The 23,045-nt window shown below is 38.2% G+C and overlaps 1 protein-coding gene across 5 annotated transcripts in view; it reads right to left on the minus strand.

Moving 5' to 3' along the window:
• ACOXL (acyl-CoA oxidase like) overlaps nt 1-23,045 on the minus strand; it is a 572,636-nt gene that overhangs the window by 392,149 nt on the left and 157,442 nt on the right. For all 5 annotated transcript variants that reach the window (XM_072636271.1, XM_072636277.1, XM_072636298.1 and 2 more), the window contains exon 10: nt 12,230-12,264. In XM_072636271.1, the coding sequence (XP_072492372.1) occupies nt 12,230-12,264 (35 nt within the window). The remainder of the gene's footprint in view (nt 1-12,229; nt 12,265-23,045) is intronic.

Raw genomic sequence — 23,045 nt, forward strand, 5'->3', positions numbered from 1 at the left:
ATTAAGAGAGATACAGAGATAGGACTGAATCTGCAATTTCATTGACAGAATTCCCTGTGACTTCTACCCAGGCAAGTCTGCACCTTCTACTATAAATTAGTCTTCAAAACTTGCCTAATGTACATTGCCTAAAGGTGATGGGACTTGCCTAGGGTCACACAGCCTGCATTTCAAAGAATTTGGGACTTGAGTCTAGGTCTTCCTGACTCTAAGACCAGCACCCTATATGCTAGAGAAATACATCACTTCAAAAGACAGTTTTGATTTCAATTCCATTCGACAAACATTTAACTAAGTATGTAGAGGCATTGTGCCTGGCACCAGGGATATAATATACACCTTTTACTCTCAAAGGGCTTACAATGTAATTAGAAGGAAAAAAGAAATAAACAAAAATAATTGTGATATAAGAACATGATAAATGCAAGAGAGATGTCCAGGGAAAGTGACATGAATCATTTCAGGAAGTAGAGGCCACATTCAGCTGTTGGGAAGTGGGGGTGAAGGAAGAGGAGAGGCTTTACTGAGGAGACAGCATGAAAAAGAAAATTTGGAAGCCTGGAAGGACTTCAGTAGTTGGAGATGGGAGAGGAAAATGGGAATTCATTCCTGGTGTGTTCATTTGTTAAGAGAGAAAAAGGGTGAGGGTTGGGAAGTTGGGGTGGGAGGGAAGGAAGATTGGAGCCTCTGTTGCAGGGAATGTGATAGATTTACAATGGGAAGGGAATCAAAAGATTTCTTTGGAGCAGAGTTGACCCAGTTGAGGGAACAAAGTAAAAATTTAAAGTAGACTCAATACAGCCTGTTTGGGGGCTTCCTTTGGTAGTGTCTTGGCTTTTCAGGTGAAGTGTTAAAGGAGCCCAAAGGTAGGAGTTATTGTGGATTGGATATTAGGAGGGCCTGCTTCTCTTCTCCCTCTATTTCACTTGATGATCTTAATCAGTTCCCAAGGATTCATCTACCATCTCCATGCTGATCATTTTCATATCTACTTATCCAGATCTAGACTCTCTGTTATCCAAGTCCAGTCTCACATCTCCAAGTGCTTACTGGACTTCTCAAACTGGATGATCTGTAAACATCTTAAACACAAGATGTCCAAAATGGAACTTATTATCTTTCCCCCTAAACTTTGCCCTCTCTCTTACTTCCTTATCATTTTTAAGGGTACCACCATCCTTCCAGTCTCCCAGGTTCCCAACTTAAGTGTCCTCCTTGATTTCTCACTCTGCCCCTGCCCACCCCATATCCCGTCTGTTGCCAAAGCCTGTCAATTTTACCTTCATAGTACCTCTCCTCTGCCACTACCACCACCCTGTGGGACAGACCCTCTTCATCTCATGCCTGGAATTTTGCAATTGATTGGTCTCTCTGCCTCAAGCCCCTCCCTAATCCAACTGCATCCTCCACTCCACAGTCAGTGTTCTTTCTAAAGAGTAGATCTAATCATATCATCCCACCCGGGAAAGAAATTCCAAGGACTTCCTATCACCTCCAGGATCAAATATAAAATGAAATACTCTATTTGGTGTTCATAATCTTGGGGTGTGTGTTCACACCATACATACATGCACATACATGGATATCTTATTTCTATATAGTAGCTTTAATATTGTTTTCCCCATTACACTGTGAGCCCCCTGAGAGCAGCAAGTATTTTTCTCCTTTCACTTGCCCCATAGCAGGCACTTACTAAATGTTTATTGGTTGAGTGACTAAATCAAAAGACCTGGAGATTCAAGCCCAGGGGAGAAGGAGGTATTGAAATGCCTTAACATAAAACCAGTCACAGCTCTGCCACTTACTCCCAGTGTAACCTTGGACAAGTCATTTCACCTCTGCAGGCCTCAGTTTCCAAATCTTTAAAAAGAGGAGCTTGAAGATGAACTCCCTTCTAGCTTTAAACCTACCAACTCCTAAGATAACTTTATTGGGAGGCAAGAATAGGAAGACTTGGATAATAGGAAGAACTATAGAGACTGAAGGTCACAATGAGGGCAAAGAACCATTATGAAAGAAGAGAAGGAGTGGAAGAAGTAGAAGGGCAGGAGATTGTGATCAGAGAAGGGAATTTCAGAGTAATTTCAAGGTGATTGATACAGTCAAGCTTGAATAATTTCTTGGACACCCTGTGCTTAAGGTTGCTTCTTAGCCTCCCTGTGACATCTGGAAAAGGGAACAAAAGAGAAAAACAGCCAGCGACAGCTATTCCTCTGCTTAGGGTAGGGAGTGGGAGTCAGGGGGACATGGAAAGGCATCTTTGTTTATTTTCACAGAACTTGGAGAGCCAGAGTGGTGTACTCCAACTGCCTTCCAAGAGATCAAACCAGCACAAAATAAAAGTCGCTAGATATTTGCCAACCACATTCAAAATCAAAATCCTATATGCTCTAATGCTGTGTTTCTTGTCTTCCACTTCCTCTGTATTTTAAAGAGACAGCTCTTTTCTCAGCAGTCACACATCCATTCAATAAATGTTCTGTTTTGCCTATGAACTCATAATCTAAATCAGTGCACTAAAGTCCATGACCCCATCACTTTTTGCTATGCCGTCTGGGTTCATTCAACACAAAAGCATGAGCATATTCAAGACCAGTTCTCAGAGTGCCTAATCTTAACCTGCTTAATTCACCGAGTCTCTTGTTTTCAGAGGTGAGCATGCAAGCGGATGTCCCCAGTCAGAGATGATGGCCAAACTGCTCAAGCAATCTTCGTGAGACGGATCAAGTGCTGTTCTCAATTTGCCGTCTCTCCCCATAGTTCAGACTTCTAATGAGACATTTGAACCATCAGGGACAGTGCTATTAAGTGTGAATAAAAGGAAATGAAGAAGTAGGGAGCAGGGGTGGGGTGGGAGAGGTCAAAAATTGGGTGGCAAGTCATGGAAGAAGGACCTCACCAAACTTTTTCAAAGGGTACAGCCCTTTCCCCACCCTCAATACCTCAGAATGACCAAGAAAATGGCATAGAACAATCTTCAATAAGAGAAAAGCATAAGGTAATAATAACAATTTACAATAACGTAGTGCTTTAAAGTCCACTAAACTTTTTGTATACCTTTTCTCATATGACCTTTACAACAACATTGTAAGGTAGGGATGGTATACAATTATCCCTGTGTTACACATGGGGACACATGTAAAAAATGCTCAAAACAATTAAATCATTTGGCCATGGTCTCACAGCTAGTGTCCAAGTGAAGATTTGAACTTGGGTCTCTCATGACTAGAGCTCCAGAGTTCTGCCATTATAGCACCCTGCCTCTAGTTTTCTGCCTCTGTGATCACCAGTCTACTGCCCTGCTCCAAAGTTTCCCTTTCCTCTGCCCCCCACCTGCAAGGCAAGTGGTGGGTGGTGTAAACCCAGAGAATCAAATCTCATCCAACAATCATTTATTATGTACCTACTAAATGTTAGGCATTGTGCCAAGTATAGAGATACAAAGACAAAAGAAAAGATAGTCCCTGCCCTCAAGAAGTTTATATTCTTCTCTAAATTTTGTTTACGCTGGAATTCTGTGAGATTTAGGGTTCAAGGCTAAAAGGGTTAGCTAACCTGCCTTTCTTAGGTTCTAACAGCCACTGGTATAAATCAGCTGCAGAGAAAAATATGCATTAGGTATTGGTGCAAGAGGTGGAACCTCACAAGTGGGAATTCAATTTTGACAAAACCAAACCAAAATTCACCACCTCCATTCCTTTGATGGAAAAAGCCATTCTTAGATTTAGAGGCCAAAAGGTGGCAATCTCATTTTGTTTTAATAAGTCTTCTCCCCAAAATTTTGATATCAACACTCCATATTATCCCAAAGTCACTGTTTAATAGAATCTCTCCAACATCACATCAGAAGTAAATCTGAAAGGTGAGATGCCCAACTCTAGGTCCATTAATTAATTTCATTTTGTGTTGTTCAGTTTTTTTGCCCCAGAGTACTTACCTTAAGGATTTCTGCTTCTCAAAGTAGTTTCACTAAATTTTGCAATAAGAACACATAACCTATCTTTAAACCTTGTGGAAAAAAAAAGAGAGAAAAACACCCACACACCAGGAAATCTTTCCCCACTGTGTGGGTGGTGGAGGCCCTGAGAGTTTTATCTGCAAAGGGCAATTCTGGGGATACCAAATTGTCACCCACAGTATGGATTCCACACAGAAAAACCCTCAAACCATGCAGTGGAAAATGCAAATACAGGAAAAAAAAGTCTATTCTATGAAAATGACTTCACAAAAAACAATAAAAACATTATGAACAACAATGAAGTATCCACAGGTTCCTATAAAAGCACAGCTGCTAATGGCAGATTCCTAAGCACGGGATATTTCTACCACCTTCAGATATCTACTCAACCTCCTACAACATCCCCTTTGGCTTTGGTTGGATCAGAGATTAGATGGTTAAACCTTAAAATTAAAACATCTCATCAAGTCAAGCACATATCTCCCCAGAACCAACCACCCTTTAAAAACCAAAAGGCTCACTTCCTTTTTTGATAAAATGGCAATGACAGAGAGGCAGTGTAATCTAGCAGAATGAGCCTTAGATTGGGAGTCCAAGAACCAGTTTTCAAACTCCAGCTATAGCCCTTAGTCCCTGTGTGACCTTGGGGCAAGATATTTATTCTCTCTGGGCCTCAGTCTCCTCATCTGTAAAGTGAGGGAATTGGATGTATAATCTTTTAAGATTTTTTCACTCCTAAACCTTTGATCCTTAAGCACACACAGAATAATTGATATAAATAATTTATATTTGTTTAGTGCTTCATTATTTACAAATCATGTTATAGAGAGCATCACACTTAATCTTCACATCCGCCTTGTCTCGTAGGGAGAAGTAAAATGAGGCCCAGAGAAATGATATGACTCTATCCACAGTCATACATATCTTGTTAGTGGCAGTCAAGACACAGGATCCAAATCCAGTCCTTTTATGACTATTTAAAGGGACATCTGATCTCAGACAAAGCTAAAGCAAAAATAGGTCTAATTTTAAAAGATAAGCAGAGGAACTACATCTTACTAAAAGGCACCATAGACAATAAAATAATATCAATAGTAAAGATATATGCACCAAATGGCACATCAAAATTCTTAAAGGAAAAATTAAATAACTTACAGGAGGAAATAGACCATAAAACTATACCAAAAACTATAGAGAACCTCAACTTTCGCTTTTCAGAGCTAGACAAATCTAATCATAAAATTAGAAAGATATTAAGGAGATTAATAGAATTTTAGAAAAGTTAGACGTGCTAGACCTCTGGAGAAAATTGAATGTGAATAGGAAAAAATGTACCTTTTTCTTAGTAATATATGACATCATCACAAGTATTAGAACATTAAAAACCTTACCAACAAATTCAGAACTTTTCAGACTATAATGGAACAAAAATTACATTCAATAAAGTGATAGGAATGTATGAATTAAAAAATAATTGCAAACCAAATAATTTAATTCTAAAGAATTAATAAGTAAAAAAACAAATGATAGAAACAATCAATAATGTCATTAGAGAGAAAGTCAATGATGCTAAAGTTTGTGAGGTACAAAGCAGAGGGGAAATTTTATATCTCTAAACATATACATAAATAAAAGAGAAAGAGTAGATTAATGAATTGGGTATGCAACTAAAAGAATAGAAAAAAACGGCAAAATTCAAAGTTCCAATCAAATACCAAAATGAAAATCCTGAAAATCAAGAGATTAATAAAATTGAAAATTAAAAATATTAAGAAAACTCAATAAAATAAACCATTAGATAATTTGATTTGAAAAAAAAGAAAACCAAATTGTGAGTATCAAAAATGAAAAAGGTGAATACAATGAGAGTGAAATTAAAGCATTTATTAGTAGTCATTTTGCCTGATTATATGCCAGTAAAACTGACAATCTAAGTGAAATGAACGATTACTTAAAAATATGTAAATTTTCTGAATTAGCAGAAGAGGAAATAGCATATTTACATAACTCTATTTTAGAAAAAGACATTGAACAAGTCATAAATGAACTCTCTCATAAAACATCCTCAGGATCAAATGAATTTACAAGTGAGTTCTACTAAACATTTAAGGAACAATTAATCTCAATACTATATGAACTATTTGAAAAAATTGGTAAAGAAGGAGTCCTACCAAATTCCTTTTTTGACATAAATAGGTTTGATACCTAAACCAGGGACTACCAAAACAGAGGAAAAAACTATAGGTCAATTTCCCTAGTGAATATTGAAGCAAAAAACTATGAATAAAATATTAGCAAGGAGATTACAACAATATATCATAAAAATTATATACTATGACCAGGTGGGATTTGTACCAGGTATAGAAGTCTGGTTCAATATTAGGAAAACCATAAGCAAAACTGATCACAGCAATAACAAAAACAACCAAAATAATATGATTATGCCAATTTTTGTTGCTGTTCAGTCGTTTCAGTCATGACTGACTCTTTGTGACCCTATTTGAAGTTTTCTTGGCAAAGATACTAGAATGATTTGGCTTTTCATTCTGCAGCTCATTTTATAGATGAGGACACTGAGACAAACAGGGTTAAATGACTTATTCAGGGTCACACAGCTAGTAAGTATTTTTATTCGAACTTACAAAGAACGTTATTGACTCAAAATCCTATGATCTATCCACTGTGTCACCTAGCTGCATGATTATATCAATAGATGCAGAAAAAAGCTTTTGAAAAAATACAACACCCATTCTTATTTAAAACACTAGAAAGCATAGAAATAAATGGAATCTTTCTTAAAGTGACAAGTAACATCTGTCTACTAAGGGGCAGCTAGGTGGCACAATGGATTGAGCACCAGGCCTGTATTCAGGACGACCTGAATTCAAATCTGGCCTCAGACACTTAACTAACTGTGTCATTCTGGGCAAATCACTTGCTCCTGTTTGCCTCAGTTTCCTCATCTGTAAAATGAGCTGGAGAAAGACATAACGAACCACTCCAGTGTCTTTGTCAAGAAAACCCAAAAAAGGATCATGAGTCAGACACAACTGAAAATGACTAAACAAATCTATCTAAAAAAAAAAATCTATCTAAAACAGAGCAAGCATTATCTATAATGCAGCTTTCACAAAAAAGATCATACTTTCCCAATAAAATCAGGGATGCAGGAAGGATGCCCATAACACCATTACTATTCAATATTGGTAGCAGTTATAAGACAAGAAAAAGAGATGAAGGAATAAAAATAGGCCATGAGGAAGCAAAACTATCACTCTTTGCAGATGACATGAAGCTATACTTAGAGAACCCCAGTGAATCAACTAAGAAAGCTAGTTGAAATCATCAACAACTTCAACAAAGTTGCAGGATATAAAGTAAACCCACATAAATCACCAGCATTTCTATAGTATTACCAACAAAACACAGCAGGAAGAAATAGAGAATTTCCTTTTATAACTGCAGATATTATAAAATATTTGGTAGTCTACCTGCCAAGACAAACCCAGGGACTATATGAACACAATTACAAAACACTTTTCACACAAATAAAGACAGATTTAAACAACTGGAAAATATATTAATTGCTCATGGGTAGGCCAAACCAATATAACAAAAATCACAATTCTACCTAAATTCATTTACTTATTTAGTACCATACCAATCAAATTATCAAAGAATTATTTTATAGAGTTAGAAAAAATAATAACAAAATTCATCTGGAAGAACAAAAGGTCAAGAATAGCAAGAAAATCCATTTTAAAATGTGAATGAAGGTGGTCTGGCAGTTTCAGATTTCAAACTTTATTTAAAAACAGTAATCATTAAAACTGGATAAGAAATAGAGTGAAAGATCAGTGGAATAGATTAGGTACACAATACACAATACAAAATGACCATAGTTACCTAGTATTTGATAAACCCAAAGATCCAAGCTTTGGAGGCAAGAACTGACTATTTGACAAAAATTGCTGGGAAAACTGAAAATCAAGTTGGCAGAAACTAAGCAGAGACCCACATATCATACTATATACCCCTCAAAAAAAGTCAAAATGGATAAATTATTTAGACAACAGGGGTGATCTCATAAGTATTTTTGGGAAACATAGAAAAATGTACCTGTCAGAACTATGGATAAGGGAAAAATTTATGACCAAACAAGAAATTGATCACAGGCAGTGAAATGGATAATTTTGATTACATGAAATTACATGTTTTTGAACAAATTCAATAAAGCCAAAATTAGAAGGAAAGTGGTGGAAATTTACAGCAAGTTTCTCTGAGAAAAGTCTCATTTCTCAAATATATAGAGAACTGAGCCAAATTTGTAAAAATAAGAGTCATTTCCCAATTGATAAAAGGTCAAAGGATATGAACCGGCAGTTTTCAGAAGAAGAAATCAAAGTTATTGATAGTCAAATTTTAAAATACTCTAAATCTCTACTAATTGAAGAAATGCAAATTGAAACCATTCTGAAGTACCACCTTAAACCCATCAAATTGGCCAACTTGACAGAAAAGGAAAATAATGAATGCCGGAGGGGATATGGAAAAATGTGGACACTAATGCACTGTTGGTGGAGTTGTGAACTGGTCCAACCATTCTGGAGTACAATTCTGAACAATGTTCAAAAAGGTATCAAACTATGCATACCCTTTCACCCAGCAATACCACTATTAGATCTGTACTCCAAAGTTATCAAAGAAAAGGGAAACAGACAAAAATATATGTACAAAAATATTTATGTATATTGTACTATATGTACAAAATGTACATATAGTACAAAATATTTATAGCAGCTCTTTTTATGGTAGCAAATATTTGGAAATTGAGGGGATGCCCATCAATTAGGGAATGGCTGGACTACTTGTAGTGTATGATTGTGACAGAATACTATTGTGCTATAAGAGATGATGAGCAAGATGGTTTCAGAAAAACTTTGGTAGACGTGAACTTAATTGAACAAAGTGAAGTGAACAGAACTAGGAGATATATCACACATAGTAACAGCAATATTGTAACAGTGCCTGTTATAATCAACTGTGAAAGACTTCGCTACTCTGATCAAGTCAATGATCCAAGACAATTCCAATTCATCATGGGTCCCATGATGATAAATGCTATCTACCACCAGAGAAAAAATTGATGAACTCCAAGTGTAGACTTTTTTCACTTTCTTTTATGTTTCTTGCTTGTTATTGTTTTTGCTTTGGTTTTGTAATATGGATAATAAAGCAATAACTGTTGTATGACTTTGCATGTACAATTTTTGTCATATTGCTTGCTTTCCTAAAAGGTGGGAGAGGGACTTGAAGGAGAGAGAGTATCTGGAATTCAAAACAAAAAAAAATAAAGGTAAAAGTAAATTTTTTAAAAAAGGAAATGGGGGAGGGGAGTATGCTTGATTTAGTAGCTCAGATGGAAGGTGAATTCAACAAACATTTAATAAGGTACTTACTTGCACAAAGCACTGGGAATGAGTAGCAATATGTCTGTAGTTCCAGCATACTTGTAAAGAAAATGGGCAACATCCTCAAAGATGCCTTTGCCCGCATCACTGCACTGGGGTTACCACTTGATTTGGAGGTAACCTAGTCTTTCCCTATCTATGTTCTCATGGTAGGTTTGCTTAAGAGTTCAAGAGTTCAGTTGAAAGTGAAGTAGAGCCCAGACTTTTTTTAAAGTGAGCTTATCCTCCTGCCCTAACCCTTCCTCCTCACAATGCTCATCTCCTCCCCTTTACCCCAATCATTGCTAATGATCTAACCATCTTCCATTGTCCAGGCTCTAAACTTTGGCACCACCTTTGACTCACATCTCCACTTGGTCACTATGGCAAACTCATCACTAAGCCCTGTCCTTACTAGAGTCTTACACTAGCTAACTCCATAGCACCTCTTGGAATGGACCTTCTGTTAGAAATTACATGGTTAATGTTGGCATAAGAAATCAGAATTATTGCAATTTCAGATTCATTCAAAGGGCACCTACTAAGTGCAAAGAGCTATCCTAGGTGCTATGTGATTTGGTGGCTTCCTACTGTTTCAAGGATAAAAATGCAAATTCTTCACCATAGCATTTAAAACACTTAAGAAGCTGACTCCAGCCTCTTTCATATTAAATCTCCCCTCTCCCTCACTCATACCTAGTATTTTAATAGACTGTGAACTATTTCCTAAACCTGAAATTCCATTTCCCACTTACATGCTCTCCCATGTACCTAGAAAGCATATACCCTTATCACTTCCTCCTCTGACAAACCCTGCCTTCCTTCAAGGAGCAGTTCAGGTACCACCAACTAACAGAAAGTCTTTTATAATCCCCCTAGATGTTAGTGCTTCCTCCCTCCTTGAATATTATTATATTTACTTATATGTGCAAATATTACCTTATCCAAATAAAATGTGAGCTCTCTGAAGGCAAAAATGTTTCCTGCTCATTTATCTTTGTCCATCCACAACATTTAAAACATATAGTGCATGTCATAGGTATTTAACAAATACTTGTTAAATTGAGCTGAAGGGAAACAAACATAAGATCCAAGCTCTGACCTTCAAGAGTCTATAATCCAATAGGAAAAAATAAGATAGTTCACAAATAATTAAAAACAGCTCTGAAAATGTTGGGCACTCTGATCAATGCAGGAATCAACCAAGATTCCAGAGGACTGACGAGTCTACCCTCTTGAGTGACAGACTCCAGATGCAGAATGAGACATACAATTCTAGACAGTATCAAAATGGTCATTTGTTTGGATTGACTATATTTATTACAAGGGCTTTGTTTTTATTTTTGAATGTAGGAGGGTGATAGGATGGCAAAGAGAATAGCAAAAAAAAAATACAAAGCAAAATGGGGGAGGGAGAGGAGAGACAAATATTTATTAAGCTCCTACTATGTGCCAGGAATTGTGCTAAATGCCTTAAAATATTACCTCATTTCATCCTCAAAACACCCATGGGTGGTAGGTACTATTGTTATCCCCATTTTACAGTTTAGGAAACAGTTGAGGCAGACAGAGGGAACCTCTCCAAGGTCACATAGCCAGTCAATGTCTGAAACTAGACTTGAACTCATTTCTTCCTTACTCAGGCCCAGTACTCTATCCACTGTACCAATAAAACATGTGCTAATTAAATGAGAAGCATTAAGGAAGTCTATAGATTTGGGAAGAGGGGGAGAGAGTGAAGGAGATTGTTCTTTGAAGACCTAAAATTCCTAAAAAAAACAACTTCTAGTATGCTCTGAATAAGGTTGGTTTTTGGTATCAAACCCTTCCACTCAATCTTATAACACATATCTGCTAATCCAGGTCAGAGGTCAGGCTGCACCAGAGAAGACAGAAATCCAAAAAGAACTCTTTTACCTTCTGACCAGAAATATCTTCTGAGTCCTTTCTCTCACCTCCCTCAATCAACTTCTAGCAAAAAAAAAAACAAAATCATCTTAAATATTGTCTATATGGGTTTAAAGAAAGAATTGTCCCTTTCTGAATGAAGGATGTCAGGGAACAAAAAAGCCTCATGGAACCAAGTCTCATAAACATGGAGGAGAAGTTGAGACTATGCAATAGTCATTAGTTGGGGACAGAACTGGGCTGAGAGGTGGGACTGATTTCTTTACTTTAACACTTTTGGAACACTCTGTATAGGCAGAGGGCCAAGGAAAAATGCAGACAGCTGTGAGTATTAATCTTTACAGATATCAAAAAAGCTTTCTGTTGTGGGCTCTTGGGAGGCCATTGAGATGGGGTCTGAACTTACAATTTCATTGGTATAGGGAACTCCCAGTGAGAAAACTCCCTCTATTAATGAAGATGTTCAACTATTCTACAACTTAGAGAGTTAGAAAATTGTCTGAGGACACTGAGAAGTTGTCAACTGTCCAGGATCAAACAACCAGTAGGTGTTGGAGGTTAGCACTTGAACCCAGCTCCTTCTACACTCCAAGGCCTGCTTTCAATTCAATATGCCATGTTACCTCTATTTATAGTTCTGAACAAAGAGGACAAGTGACCAGTCCAACGTCATACCAGTCATAAGCAGCAGATAAACTAAAGATTCGAACCCAGTTCCTTCTACCCAAAATCCAATGCTCTTTACACCACACCATAGGACCAAACCAACTAGCAATGCCTGTAATTGCTTTGCTATCAGACCCATTTTGTCAAATAGCTACGCAATAATGTCAACAAAATATTTATATTGTTATCAAATACAAATACTATAAATTGGCAGGGCTACCTCTTAAAAGAAGAAGAAAACATTTACCTGTGGCTATAGCGAATGGCTATTGTCAGACCAAGCTGCAATTAAAGAGAGAAAAAAACCAGTTAAATCTTGTCAAGCATGGTTTAAACTCAAAATAAATGAATGTTACATGGTCAATTATTTGGGGGAAAAACTATTCCCAGCAAAATGCATGACTCTCAGCTCTTTCTAGATGGGACACTTTGCATGCATATCACCTGTTTAGAATGAACTCAACATTTGAAGGAAATCTTGAAGATTGAAAAGCTGCTTAAGTCTAAAGAATAGAGTTGGAGATTAGAGCACAGGTCTCTCTTGTAAGGAAAGAGCTTCCAAAGTAGAACACATTTAACTTTGAAACAAATAAACAAAAAAAGCCCAAAGGCCCCAGACCACAGTGCTTAAATGTTTCCAAGGTTCATTCCCAGACTGTTCCACATTACAAGCCACTGGCCCAGGGAGGGAAGGGGTCATGATGATCCAAAGCTGATAGAGCATAAAAGTTTACAAATGTCTCTAGGCCTAGTTCTCTCCCCCTCTCCCCCCCCCCCCCCCGCCCCGCCTTCCTTTCTGCACCCAGCACTCCTTGAAGTGAAAGGGAGACTGAGAAACAGCCCACGCAGCACAGAGTAGAGACCTGGCAATTAACTGATTGGTTTGATGGATGCAGACAGCCGAGTCAGGGCCAAGAAATGCACTCTGGGGTCATCCAGTCAGGCTGTCAATGTTGATCAAGTTAGCTGGGTAATTATCAAATCTTCCCTTCCCTTTGGGCTCTCCATCCAGAGCATCCTAAGCTTTTATGTATAAGGGACAAAGGAGACTTGGATAAGAAATTGTCTCTGAGGCAGACAGAAGTTTAAAAAAAAAAAAAAGGATCAAAGAGTTTGAAAGTGTAGGATGTACTGGTTTGTGACGGTCTGAGTCTTGCAGTGAGATGCTCCCCTCTTTGTTACAAGTAACTTTATGTAGAGCATATGCATAGTAAGTAACTTTATAATTTGCAACTGTGTTCTATTTGGCCCTGGAAGGATATACAAGCCGACAACTACTATATCACAGAGAGTCCTTCAATTTATGAATGAGTTTTCCCATAGAAAGACTATTCGTTACCCTCCAAGGCTATGCTAGCCTATTTAACTCAGAAGAAAGGTAAAATACATTTCTAAGAGTGCTATAAAGAGGTTCTTCACACATACAAGGGGAATTTGCTACTTACTAGCTATAAGATGCTGGACAAATTATTTAACATGGGATCAGGCATTTGGAACTGAAAGATTTAGAGCCAGAAGGAATCTTATCACTTAGTCCAACTTCCTCATTTTAAACATGGGGAAATTAAGTCCCAGGGAAGTTAGGTTACTTGTTCAGGTTCACAAAACTAGTAAGTGTGTGCGCTGGGATCTGAACCCAGATCTTCCCAACCCCTAATCTAGCACTCTGTCTGCCATGGCATGCTGTCTCTTGAATTTAAAGTCCGTGGACCTGAAGTTCAAATTCCAGCTCTGCTACTTACTACCTGCATGATATTAGGCAAGCCTCTTCACCTATGTGGTTCTCAGTTTCCTCATCTGTAAAATGAAGGGGTTGAGCTAGATGACCTCAAAGATCTCTTCCAGGGCCAAATCTATGCTACTATGATCTTCCTCTGTAAAACGAAGTGATGATGGTAGCAGTGGATTGGTATCACTGGACAAATGATACCTTCCAATTCCAAATCAGTGATCTTAAATTTTAGTTTTGACCCATTCTTGGGGACATAATGCAGTGCTTTTATTCCCTTGTTAACAAAATAAATAGACGGTTGACCTTGGAAATCCTAAATTCCAATCCCAACTCTGACATATATCAGCTGCATTAGCCAGAGAATCACTTAGCTTCTCAGTTCTTAGACAACTCTTTAAGAATGTACACTGCAGAAAAACTGCTACTCTACATCAATAGGGTTTCTATCCAGGAAGTTCCTATATCAGTGAATTCCCAGGCTGGACCCTATCTCCCAGGCTGGACCCTATCCCCCAAATAGCTACCTGTTGTTTTCTCCCCTTTGCATTCCATAGTTGCTGTTTGTAGTGATTTCTGGAAGAGGTTTTGCAACAAAGAAGCTAAGTCATGTTGAAAGTCTGCACATCCCTTGTCTATTTATTAGTGGCTGAACTCAACAACTCCCCCAGTCACAAGCAGTGTGACCCTACTCTCCTGGGCTACCATTAAACAATTGAATACAGTCTTTACCCTAGAACCCAGGCAAGCCCTTGGAAGAGTCAGTCAGTCAATGATAATTTATTAAGTGCTTTCTGTGGGCCAGCACTGTGCTAAGTGGAAGAGAGATTGAGAAACAGCCCACATGGCACAGAGTAAAGATCTGACTGTCAGATGAATGGACACAGCCAATTTGGGGTCAAGAAATGCACTCTGGAATAAAAGACAAGGCAAAAGCAGGATCCCTGCCTTCCAGGTGCTCACATTCTAATGGGAGAGATGACATGCAAATAACTGTGTGTATATATATATATATATATATATATATATATATATATATATATATATATATACACACACACACACACACACAAGATGTATGGAGTATAAATGGGAGATAGTGTCAGAGGGAAGGCACTAGAAGTAGGGGGAACAAGCACATTAAATTCAATTTAGCAAATGTATATTAAGACAGCCAGGTGGCACAGTGAATAGAGTGCTGGGCCCTGGAATTAGGAGGACCTGAGTTCAAATCCTGCCTCAGATATTTACTAGCTGTGTGGTCACCTAACCCTGCTTGCCTCAGTTTTCTTACCAGTAAGAAAATGAGCTGGAGGAGAAAATGTCAAACACTTCATTATTTTTGCCAAGAAAACCCTAAAAGGGGTCATGAAGAGTCAGACATGACTGAAATGACTCAACAACAAAAATGTATATTGTTGATCAGCCAGCTTCAAGGAAATCTCTTCTAGAATTTTCTTTTATCTTGAAGAAAACAACTTAGTGTAATGATCTCATCACTCCCAGTCTTCCACACTGTGCTGTGAATTCCTTAAGGACAAGGACTGTGTTTTGCCTTTCTTTGTATCTCTGGTGTTTAGCCAGGTGGGTTATCAGGAATATAGCAAGTGCTTAATAAATGCTTATTGACCGACCAATCGACTGGTCTCCCTACCTCCAATCTCTGCCTCCCATTAAATCATTCCCCACACTGAGGCCAGATCAATATTCCTAAAGGAGAGATCTTGTTATGGTATTATTCCCTTACTTGACATGCTTCAGTGCCCCTTCTTATTTCAAGATAAAACCCAGAATAAAACATGAACTCTGTTTGTTTGGCATTTAAAGCTCTTCATAATTTAGATCCAATCTGTCTTTTGAGATTTAGTTCACATTACTCTCCACCAACATAAGCAACATAAATACACATACCCTTTATTGTTGTTGTTTAGTCATTTTCAGTCCTGACTCTTCATGACCCTTTTGGGGCTTTTCTTGGATGGAATGGTTTGCCATTTCCTTCTCCAGCTCATTTTACAGATGAGGAAACTGAGGCAAACAGATTTAAGTGACTTGGCCAGTGACAGCTAGTAAATGTGGGAAGTTGGATTTGAACTCAGGCCTGGATTTGATTCCAGGCCTGACACTCTATCCACCATGTCACCTAGCTGCCACACATACCCTATAGAACACACACACACACACACAAAATGACCTATTTGCTATTTCCCATACATGACAATCTATCTCCCACCTCTATTGCTTTAAATAGGCAATATCTCAAGCCTAGAATGCTCTCTCTAGTCATCTATGCCTCGTGGAAATCCCCAGTTCCCCTTCTGGGCTCAGTTCAAGCACCTCCCCTGGCACTGATCAATTTGCCCTTCCAATAAGTAAATAGTGTTCTCTCCTCACCCAAATATTATTACATATATATAGCTATGTATAGTATATATTATCTCCACATATATTTTATATTTATTATATATTTTAGAAGTATTTTTCTCTCTCCATTCCCTCACAGAAGATATAATCTCCTTTTGGGTCAGGACTAGTGTGTTTTTGTCTGTCTCTCCAGCAACCAGCCCAGTGCCTGGCACATTATAGGTGCTCAGTACTTGCTTGCTGAATTGAAATGACTCACTCTACTGCATCTCAGTGTTAAATTTCATATCAACAGTCCACACAATAAAAGTTTCCTTGCACTCACCCTGAGGCTAGTTTCTCCCATAACACCTAACACAAACATGGACACTTCTTTTTTTTTTCCTTTATAGAGTAGAGGGGTTTCTTTTTTCTTTTAAACATTCATTTTTTAAATTTTGAGTCCCAAATTTTCTTTCCTTCCAGCCCTTTCCCAGTCCATTAAAAAGACAAGTAATATGGCACCCATGATCCATGGGAACTCGTGCAAATGTCCTGACAATTCGTAGACAGATTCACAGGATCACAGGTAACCCTTCTGCCCCTTTCTCTCCTCTCACAGTCAACTCTAAGGCCCTGTAGAAAGTGGCAGTGAACTCTTTACAATCTGTGAGTCCTAAATGAATGCCAAGGTGAGATCGTTTGAAAATTCCCACTTCACCAAACACAAAAACATTTGTACAACATGTGGAGTCACTGAAAGCATATTTCTCATTGGTTCCATTAGTCATTGACTCAAAGATTTAAATTTTATAAACAGAATCAACTGCCTGATAAGGACACTGAAGCAGTCCTCTTAGCTTTGCAAATCTGGAGCCTTCTTAGATAAACCTGGGATTACTTTGTATTTGACATTCACAATGATGCTCACCAGTGGCATCTGTTGACTGATGTAAATTTGGCATTATAGATTCAAAGTGAGAGGTGATTTGGCAGAATGGACAGAGAGCTGCCTGACAGTCAGGAAGCCCTGGGTTCAAGTCCTGTTTCTGACAAATATGGACAGACAGGCTATGTGACCCTACACAAATCATTCTCTCAGCAACCTAGGCAGCTCTGTAAGATGGTAAATTGCAGAGCTAGCTCTGATTAGGAGTTTTCTTTATGCCAATCAAATTACAAGTCTGGCCTCCCTCTCCCTTTTCTCCCAAAACGATTATAGACAAAGATCTTGCCTATAATAAGGTAACTACATGTCTGCATGTACAGAGTTTAAGCAAACATACAATTTCTAATATTGTTATCAATACTGTCCATAACTCTATGGACAACACTGTCAGAGAATGCTAGTCAATGGTGCCAGTAGACAAAGGGAATGTAGGCTCTACAATATTTGTAGACACTTTCAATTATAAAAATACTTGCTTGGGGTGTGGGGTGTAACACCAATATTGGATTTACCAGTGACAAGTCAAGTTAAATCTACAAGTATTTAGAAGGACCAGAATTTAAGTTATACACTGCATTTTTTTTATCCATGAGGCAAAAAAAAAATTGAGATAGTAGGATAAATATATTTATATCAAAGTAAAATTATGACATCCATGTGTAATTATTTGTATTTAAAGTGCATCTGCAGAGATAATAGAAATTATAGTAAGTTACAGTAAATTTATCCCCTTCCCCCCAAAACTTCACAATTTGTTTGATATTCCTGTTCCTTCTTAAGTGCTTACTATATGCTGGGTGCTATACTAAGCACAAACAGAAACAAAAGGAATGAGATTCTCTGTCCTTATAATGGGAGAAAACAACACATGAAAGGAAGCTGAAAGGAGAAAGTAGGTGGGAGGTACCCATGTGAAGGTGCATAGGAAAAAGAATTCTGAAAAGTTGGGGGGAGGGGTCCCCAGAGAGAAATGAAGGTGTGAACATGGCTAGCCTGGAGGCTCTTCCTTGAAATGGAGGTACCAGGATGAAAGGACTAATGAGAGTAAGGGGTCTCAGGGGTGAAGGGATCTTCTAGTTTGAGAAGGCTGTTGTGAGAGAGGGATCTTTCAGGAAAGAAGAGTGCTAGATCATGGCAGCCAAAGTGGCTTTTAGACCATTGAAGGATATGGAGTAGAAAAGGGATATGGAGCCATAGATCATGCCAGAAGTAAAGGAGTTTTGAGACAGAATGCTATTCAACCCTGCCACTCACTCTAAAGCCCAGAAATTGTCCCAAAAGTCAACATCATCTGTTATCTGGTGATCTTCATTATTTATATGACTTGAAACAAAGCCTTAGAATTACATGGCATCCAAAGGATCAATGGCAATATGTCTTAGTTAAGCGCTGTAGTAAAGTGCTTATTGGTATGAGGGTGCAAATTGAGTATGCTATAACTGTTAATAACTGGCAAATATACCTTCTGCAAAATTTTCTCACAAAGAAATTATGGGATGTGTGGCTTCATAAAACTTCTGTTCCTCAGCACAACAGAGATGAGAGACACCTGACCTGTAAAGGAGAAGTCAAAATCACTCCTACAATAGTCTTTATACTTTAAAATAGGTGAAAACATGTCAATTGAACAATCAATCATAAGTTTTAGTCTAAGTGCAAAATCTTTGAGCTGAAGATGGAGCAACATTGCAATATGAATCATGCACAGATAGACAAGGATAATTTCACTGAATCTCAAGGGTCATCTATAAAATAATCGAACAAAACTGAGAAGGGGGTCATTAGATAGGGTCAGACAAGTGTGGCTTTTCAGTACATTTCTGAGGAGGAACCACCTGTATGAGGAGGGGTAGGAGAGGCCTTAGTTTCAACTTTGGCTAGATCTTTTCCTTCAATGCAGGGATGGACCTTATGAGCTTCAAAGACTCTAGAGGATTTTGGACTTCCCATCTTCTTATCAGCAACCTAGTAGATCAGCTGATGGGAATGTCTGTTTTAGGAGCCAAGGATAAACTAGACATAGATTCACAGCTCCACAAAGAAGTCCAGAAAAGATGCCATGCCATGTCTAAGGGAGAAATTTCTTTTTTTTTTCTTTAATTGAATTTAACTGTAATTTTTTTGTGACTTTTTTGGGGAATTTTTTAAAATTATTATTTTATTTGTTTTTAGTGTTCTAAAATCACTTCCATATATCTTAGATTTTATTCCCCTCCCTCCACCTCATTCCCTACTACCTCCCCCCTCCCTCTCCGAGATGGCATACAATTTTATATAGGTTCTACACATACATTCCTATTAAATTTTCACTTTAGTCATGTTGCATAGAAGAATTAAAATGAATGGGAGAAATCATAAAACAAACCAAAATGTGATACAAAAGGGAGAAATTTTGTGAGCACCCCACAAATGGGAGAAAAAGATTTCTAGCAAAGGTGCTCAGAGTTAGCTTTTTTACAAGTGCTCTCTAAGCTTGATCCCACTTTCTCCTGGACTCTGTATGTACTTGTTGGAAAGTTTGCCACAGACTCTTAGGGGAAAGTTTTGTACCAACTATCCTTAATGTATCATTTAATAAAAAAAACCTTTTTGTAAAAGCTATTGAGGTTTCATAAGTAAATTAATTCTCAATCAATAATCTTGGCTGGGGGAGCACACTGGTGGGGACTCAAGTCAATAGCATTAGAGAATCACCCTCTGATTGTTAAGGGTTGGAACCCTACAACCCTGAAGCAAGATGGTAACCAAGCTCCAGGGACATGATCAGTCAGTAGGAGTGAGAGTTGGGATGAGGATCCTCAGAGAGTATATAAGGTTGCACACTCATGGCAGGGTGGCAACACAGGACTCAAGATATGATGCAGGAAGTTTCTATGGTTCTCCTGGGCTCAACCTCAAGACTGCTTCTCCTTCCATCATGTTGGCAACTACAATTCTCCCCTGGCTTGAGCATTCCCAGAGCAAAAGAGCAAAGACTAATGTGGTGGAAGTGTCACTGGAGAAAATGTTGGAGAGGACCACCAGAGACCAGGAGAGGGGGAGAATGAGCCTCTTGGTATTCACAAAGGCCAGAAGAGTTATATACAATCAAAGTCTCTTCTAACTCCACATGGCCCTCTCACTTTCTCTTTAACCTTGCCTCCCTTACCTGTCTCTTCTGTCATTTGTCTCCAATCAACTAATCCACACCATGTGGAACAGAAGCTATGCTGGAGATGTCTTCAGTAATGACAATTGCTAGAAAAATATCACCCAGAGGTTCCTGGCTTGCATCCATCTCAACAGACATACCCCTTCCTAAACAACAATCACCCAGATGATATTGGAAACTGTTCTACCAATGGCATCTTCACAGTGAAAACCCTGCTGATCATTTTAAGGGTGGGATATGAATACTCTTAAGAAGGAATCTGTTCGTACTGTTAAGAAATGGTGTTCAAAGCATATGGGGTATTAGAACTGTCTGACTACAGGAAATTGATAACAGATTTTCAAGGATGCTCTCCAAGGCACTGAGAGTTTATAAGACAGAGCCAGTGTCATTCATCCCATCTGGATCCAGCTATAGGACTGATTCACTTGGAAACTAGAACTGTCTCATTGCTCTAAGGCAGAAATTCTTAATCTGGGGTCCAAAAACTTGTATTTTTCAAAATATTTTGATAACTGTATTTCAATATAATTGCTATCCTTTATAACCTTATGCATTTTATTTTATGCATTTAACATTATTCTGAGAAGGGGTAAATAGACTTTACCAGATTGCCAAAGGGATCTATGACATTAAAAAAAAAGATTAAGAACACCTACAGAATAAAACATGATCATCTGATCAAGCAAAAGTATCCTTGAGCTAGTTACATAAACCTGAGAGATGGGCTAAATTCAGACTCTACTAGAACCTGATGATAAGGTGAGACTTTGTGTGGGTTATAAATAACCCTTTAATAAGACAAAGGCCCTCCCAGTTCAATCAGATTCAACAGGCATTTATTAAGTGCCTGTTATGTGACTGGTACCATGCTACGGATCCAAATACAAAAACAGAGAGTAGTCCCATGGCATCCTCAAGGAGTTTACATTCTACTGGAGGGATACAGTGAGTACACAAATTAGCATAATACGAGGCAATCTGGAAAAACAGAAAACAATAAGAACTGAAACAACAGGGGAAGAAGTAGCCCTTGAGTGGAGCCTTGAATGAAAAATGCTGAACAGTAGAGATGAGGAGAGAGTAGAATCTGGGCATTGGCGAAAAGAAATGTAGGATCCAGAGAACTACAACTCTCATTTGGCTGGAACATAGAGAACATGAAAGGGGGTCATTTGAAACCAACATGGAAAAATAAGTTAGAACCATATTGTTGAGGGCTTTAAATGCCAAGCCAAGGAATTTGTATTATAGCTTAGAGGCAATGGGAATAAATAATCACTCACAGAGGGTCACCCTTAGTCAAGTACCTTCAACTCAGATTTTTTGTTGCCCCTGCAATCTGTCAATGCTTCCTAGAGACCCTGCATTCTATAATAATAATTACAAGCACAACAACAGCTGATTTGCATAGCTTTAAGGTGTGCAAAACACTTCATAGGTTACCACCATCCTGTGAGGTAGGTGCTATTATTATCCCCATTTTACAGTTGAGGAAATTGAGGCAAACAGAGGTCAACTGACTTGCCCAGGGTTACACACTAGTAAGTATCTAAGGTCAAATTTGACCTTGGGTCTTCCTGACTTCAGGCCTAGCATTCATTGTGCCCAACACTGTGCCCTTGGTTGCCTCTATGGCAAAATCTGGCACTCTCAGACTTCGAGGGTAGCACAATGTAGTAGTGACTTAATTCCCTTGGAGTTCCTTGATGTTTAGTGGCCACTGCTGATGCACCAACTCAAAATTCTTGCCTGTTTGCTCAAATTGAATTCACATCCTCTTGCAAAATTATTAGAACATCTACTCATCATTTACTAAGAAACATCATTTCTATGGGAAAATGAACTTGAATTGTAATCTCAGATTGGCAGCTCTCATGGTGGCAGCAAGGAGAGTCACAAAAGACATTGCTAGAAACTGGACCCCTTAAGTCAAATACCCTTAAATCAGGGTCTGCATCATTCAAAACATTTAAAAGTCACATAGAAACAGTCCTGCTGACATATTATTATATTATTAAATTATTATATTATTATTATATATTATTAAATCACCATTTGTGTCCAATGTCATAACACAATGTCCAATGAATAGAATTTTCCAATGCTGAGATTAAGAGATATAAGATAGGGGTGGTTTTAGACAGGCTAAGTCTGCCATAGAGTTCCTCATATTACAATAGCTTCTTGTTAGTTTTATGAAACCCATGAATGACTCTCTGTATGAGGCAATGTGGATAGTAATGGATAGAGGGCCAACCTTGAAGTCAGGAAGACCTGAGTTCAAGCCATGCTTCTGATATAGACTAGCTGTACAACCAGGGGCAAGTCATTAAACCTAAGAGTGTCCCAGGCAACTTTCTCATAGAGGCTTCTTAATTTTTCCATATCATGGACCCCTTTAACAGTTTGCTGAAGCCTATGAACCCATTCTCAGAATAATATTTTTAAATACATAAAATAAAATACATGGAATTACAAAGGAAATCAATTATATTGAAATTAAGATGCAATTTTTTTCCCCATCCAATCTTCTGGACCCCCTGAAATCTATCCACAGGTCCTTTGGAAATTGAGAGTTGGCCCCCTGGTTAATAACCCCTGCTCTGATATTATCTGTTATAGACCAATGGCTGAGCCACATTGGGAGTTCCCTACGTTGATAAGATTACAGATCTCAATAAAAATCTTCAAAGAGAATTTCTGAGGCATGATGCATTAACACATGACTTCAGAATGCTCAGCCATTAATGTAACAGCAGTGAAGTAAAGCGGTCTGTCCTCAGGAAGGTCTGGTTCTACAAAAGGAGCCATGGATACATAGGCACTGAATGTAAAATCAAACTGATTTCCCCTTGACATGTGAAGCATGCAATCTACTCACCTGCAGA

Source organism: Notamacropus eugenii, chromosome 1, assembly GCF_028372415.1.
Source record: "Notamacropus eugenii isolate mMacEug1 chromosome 1, mMacEug1.pri_v2, whole genome shotgun sequence".
In the NCBI taxonomy this organism is placed as follows: Eukaryota; Metazoa; Chordata; class Mammalia; order Diprotodontia; family Macropodidae; genus Notamacropus; species Notamacropus eugenii.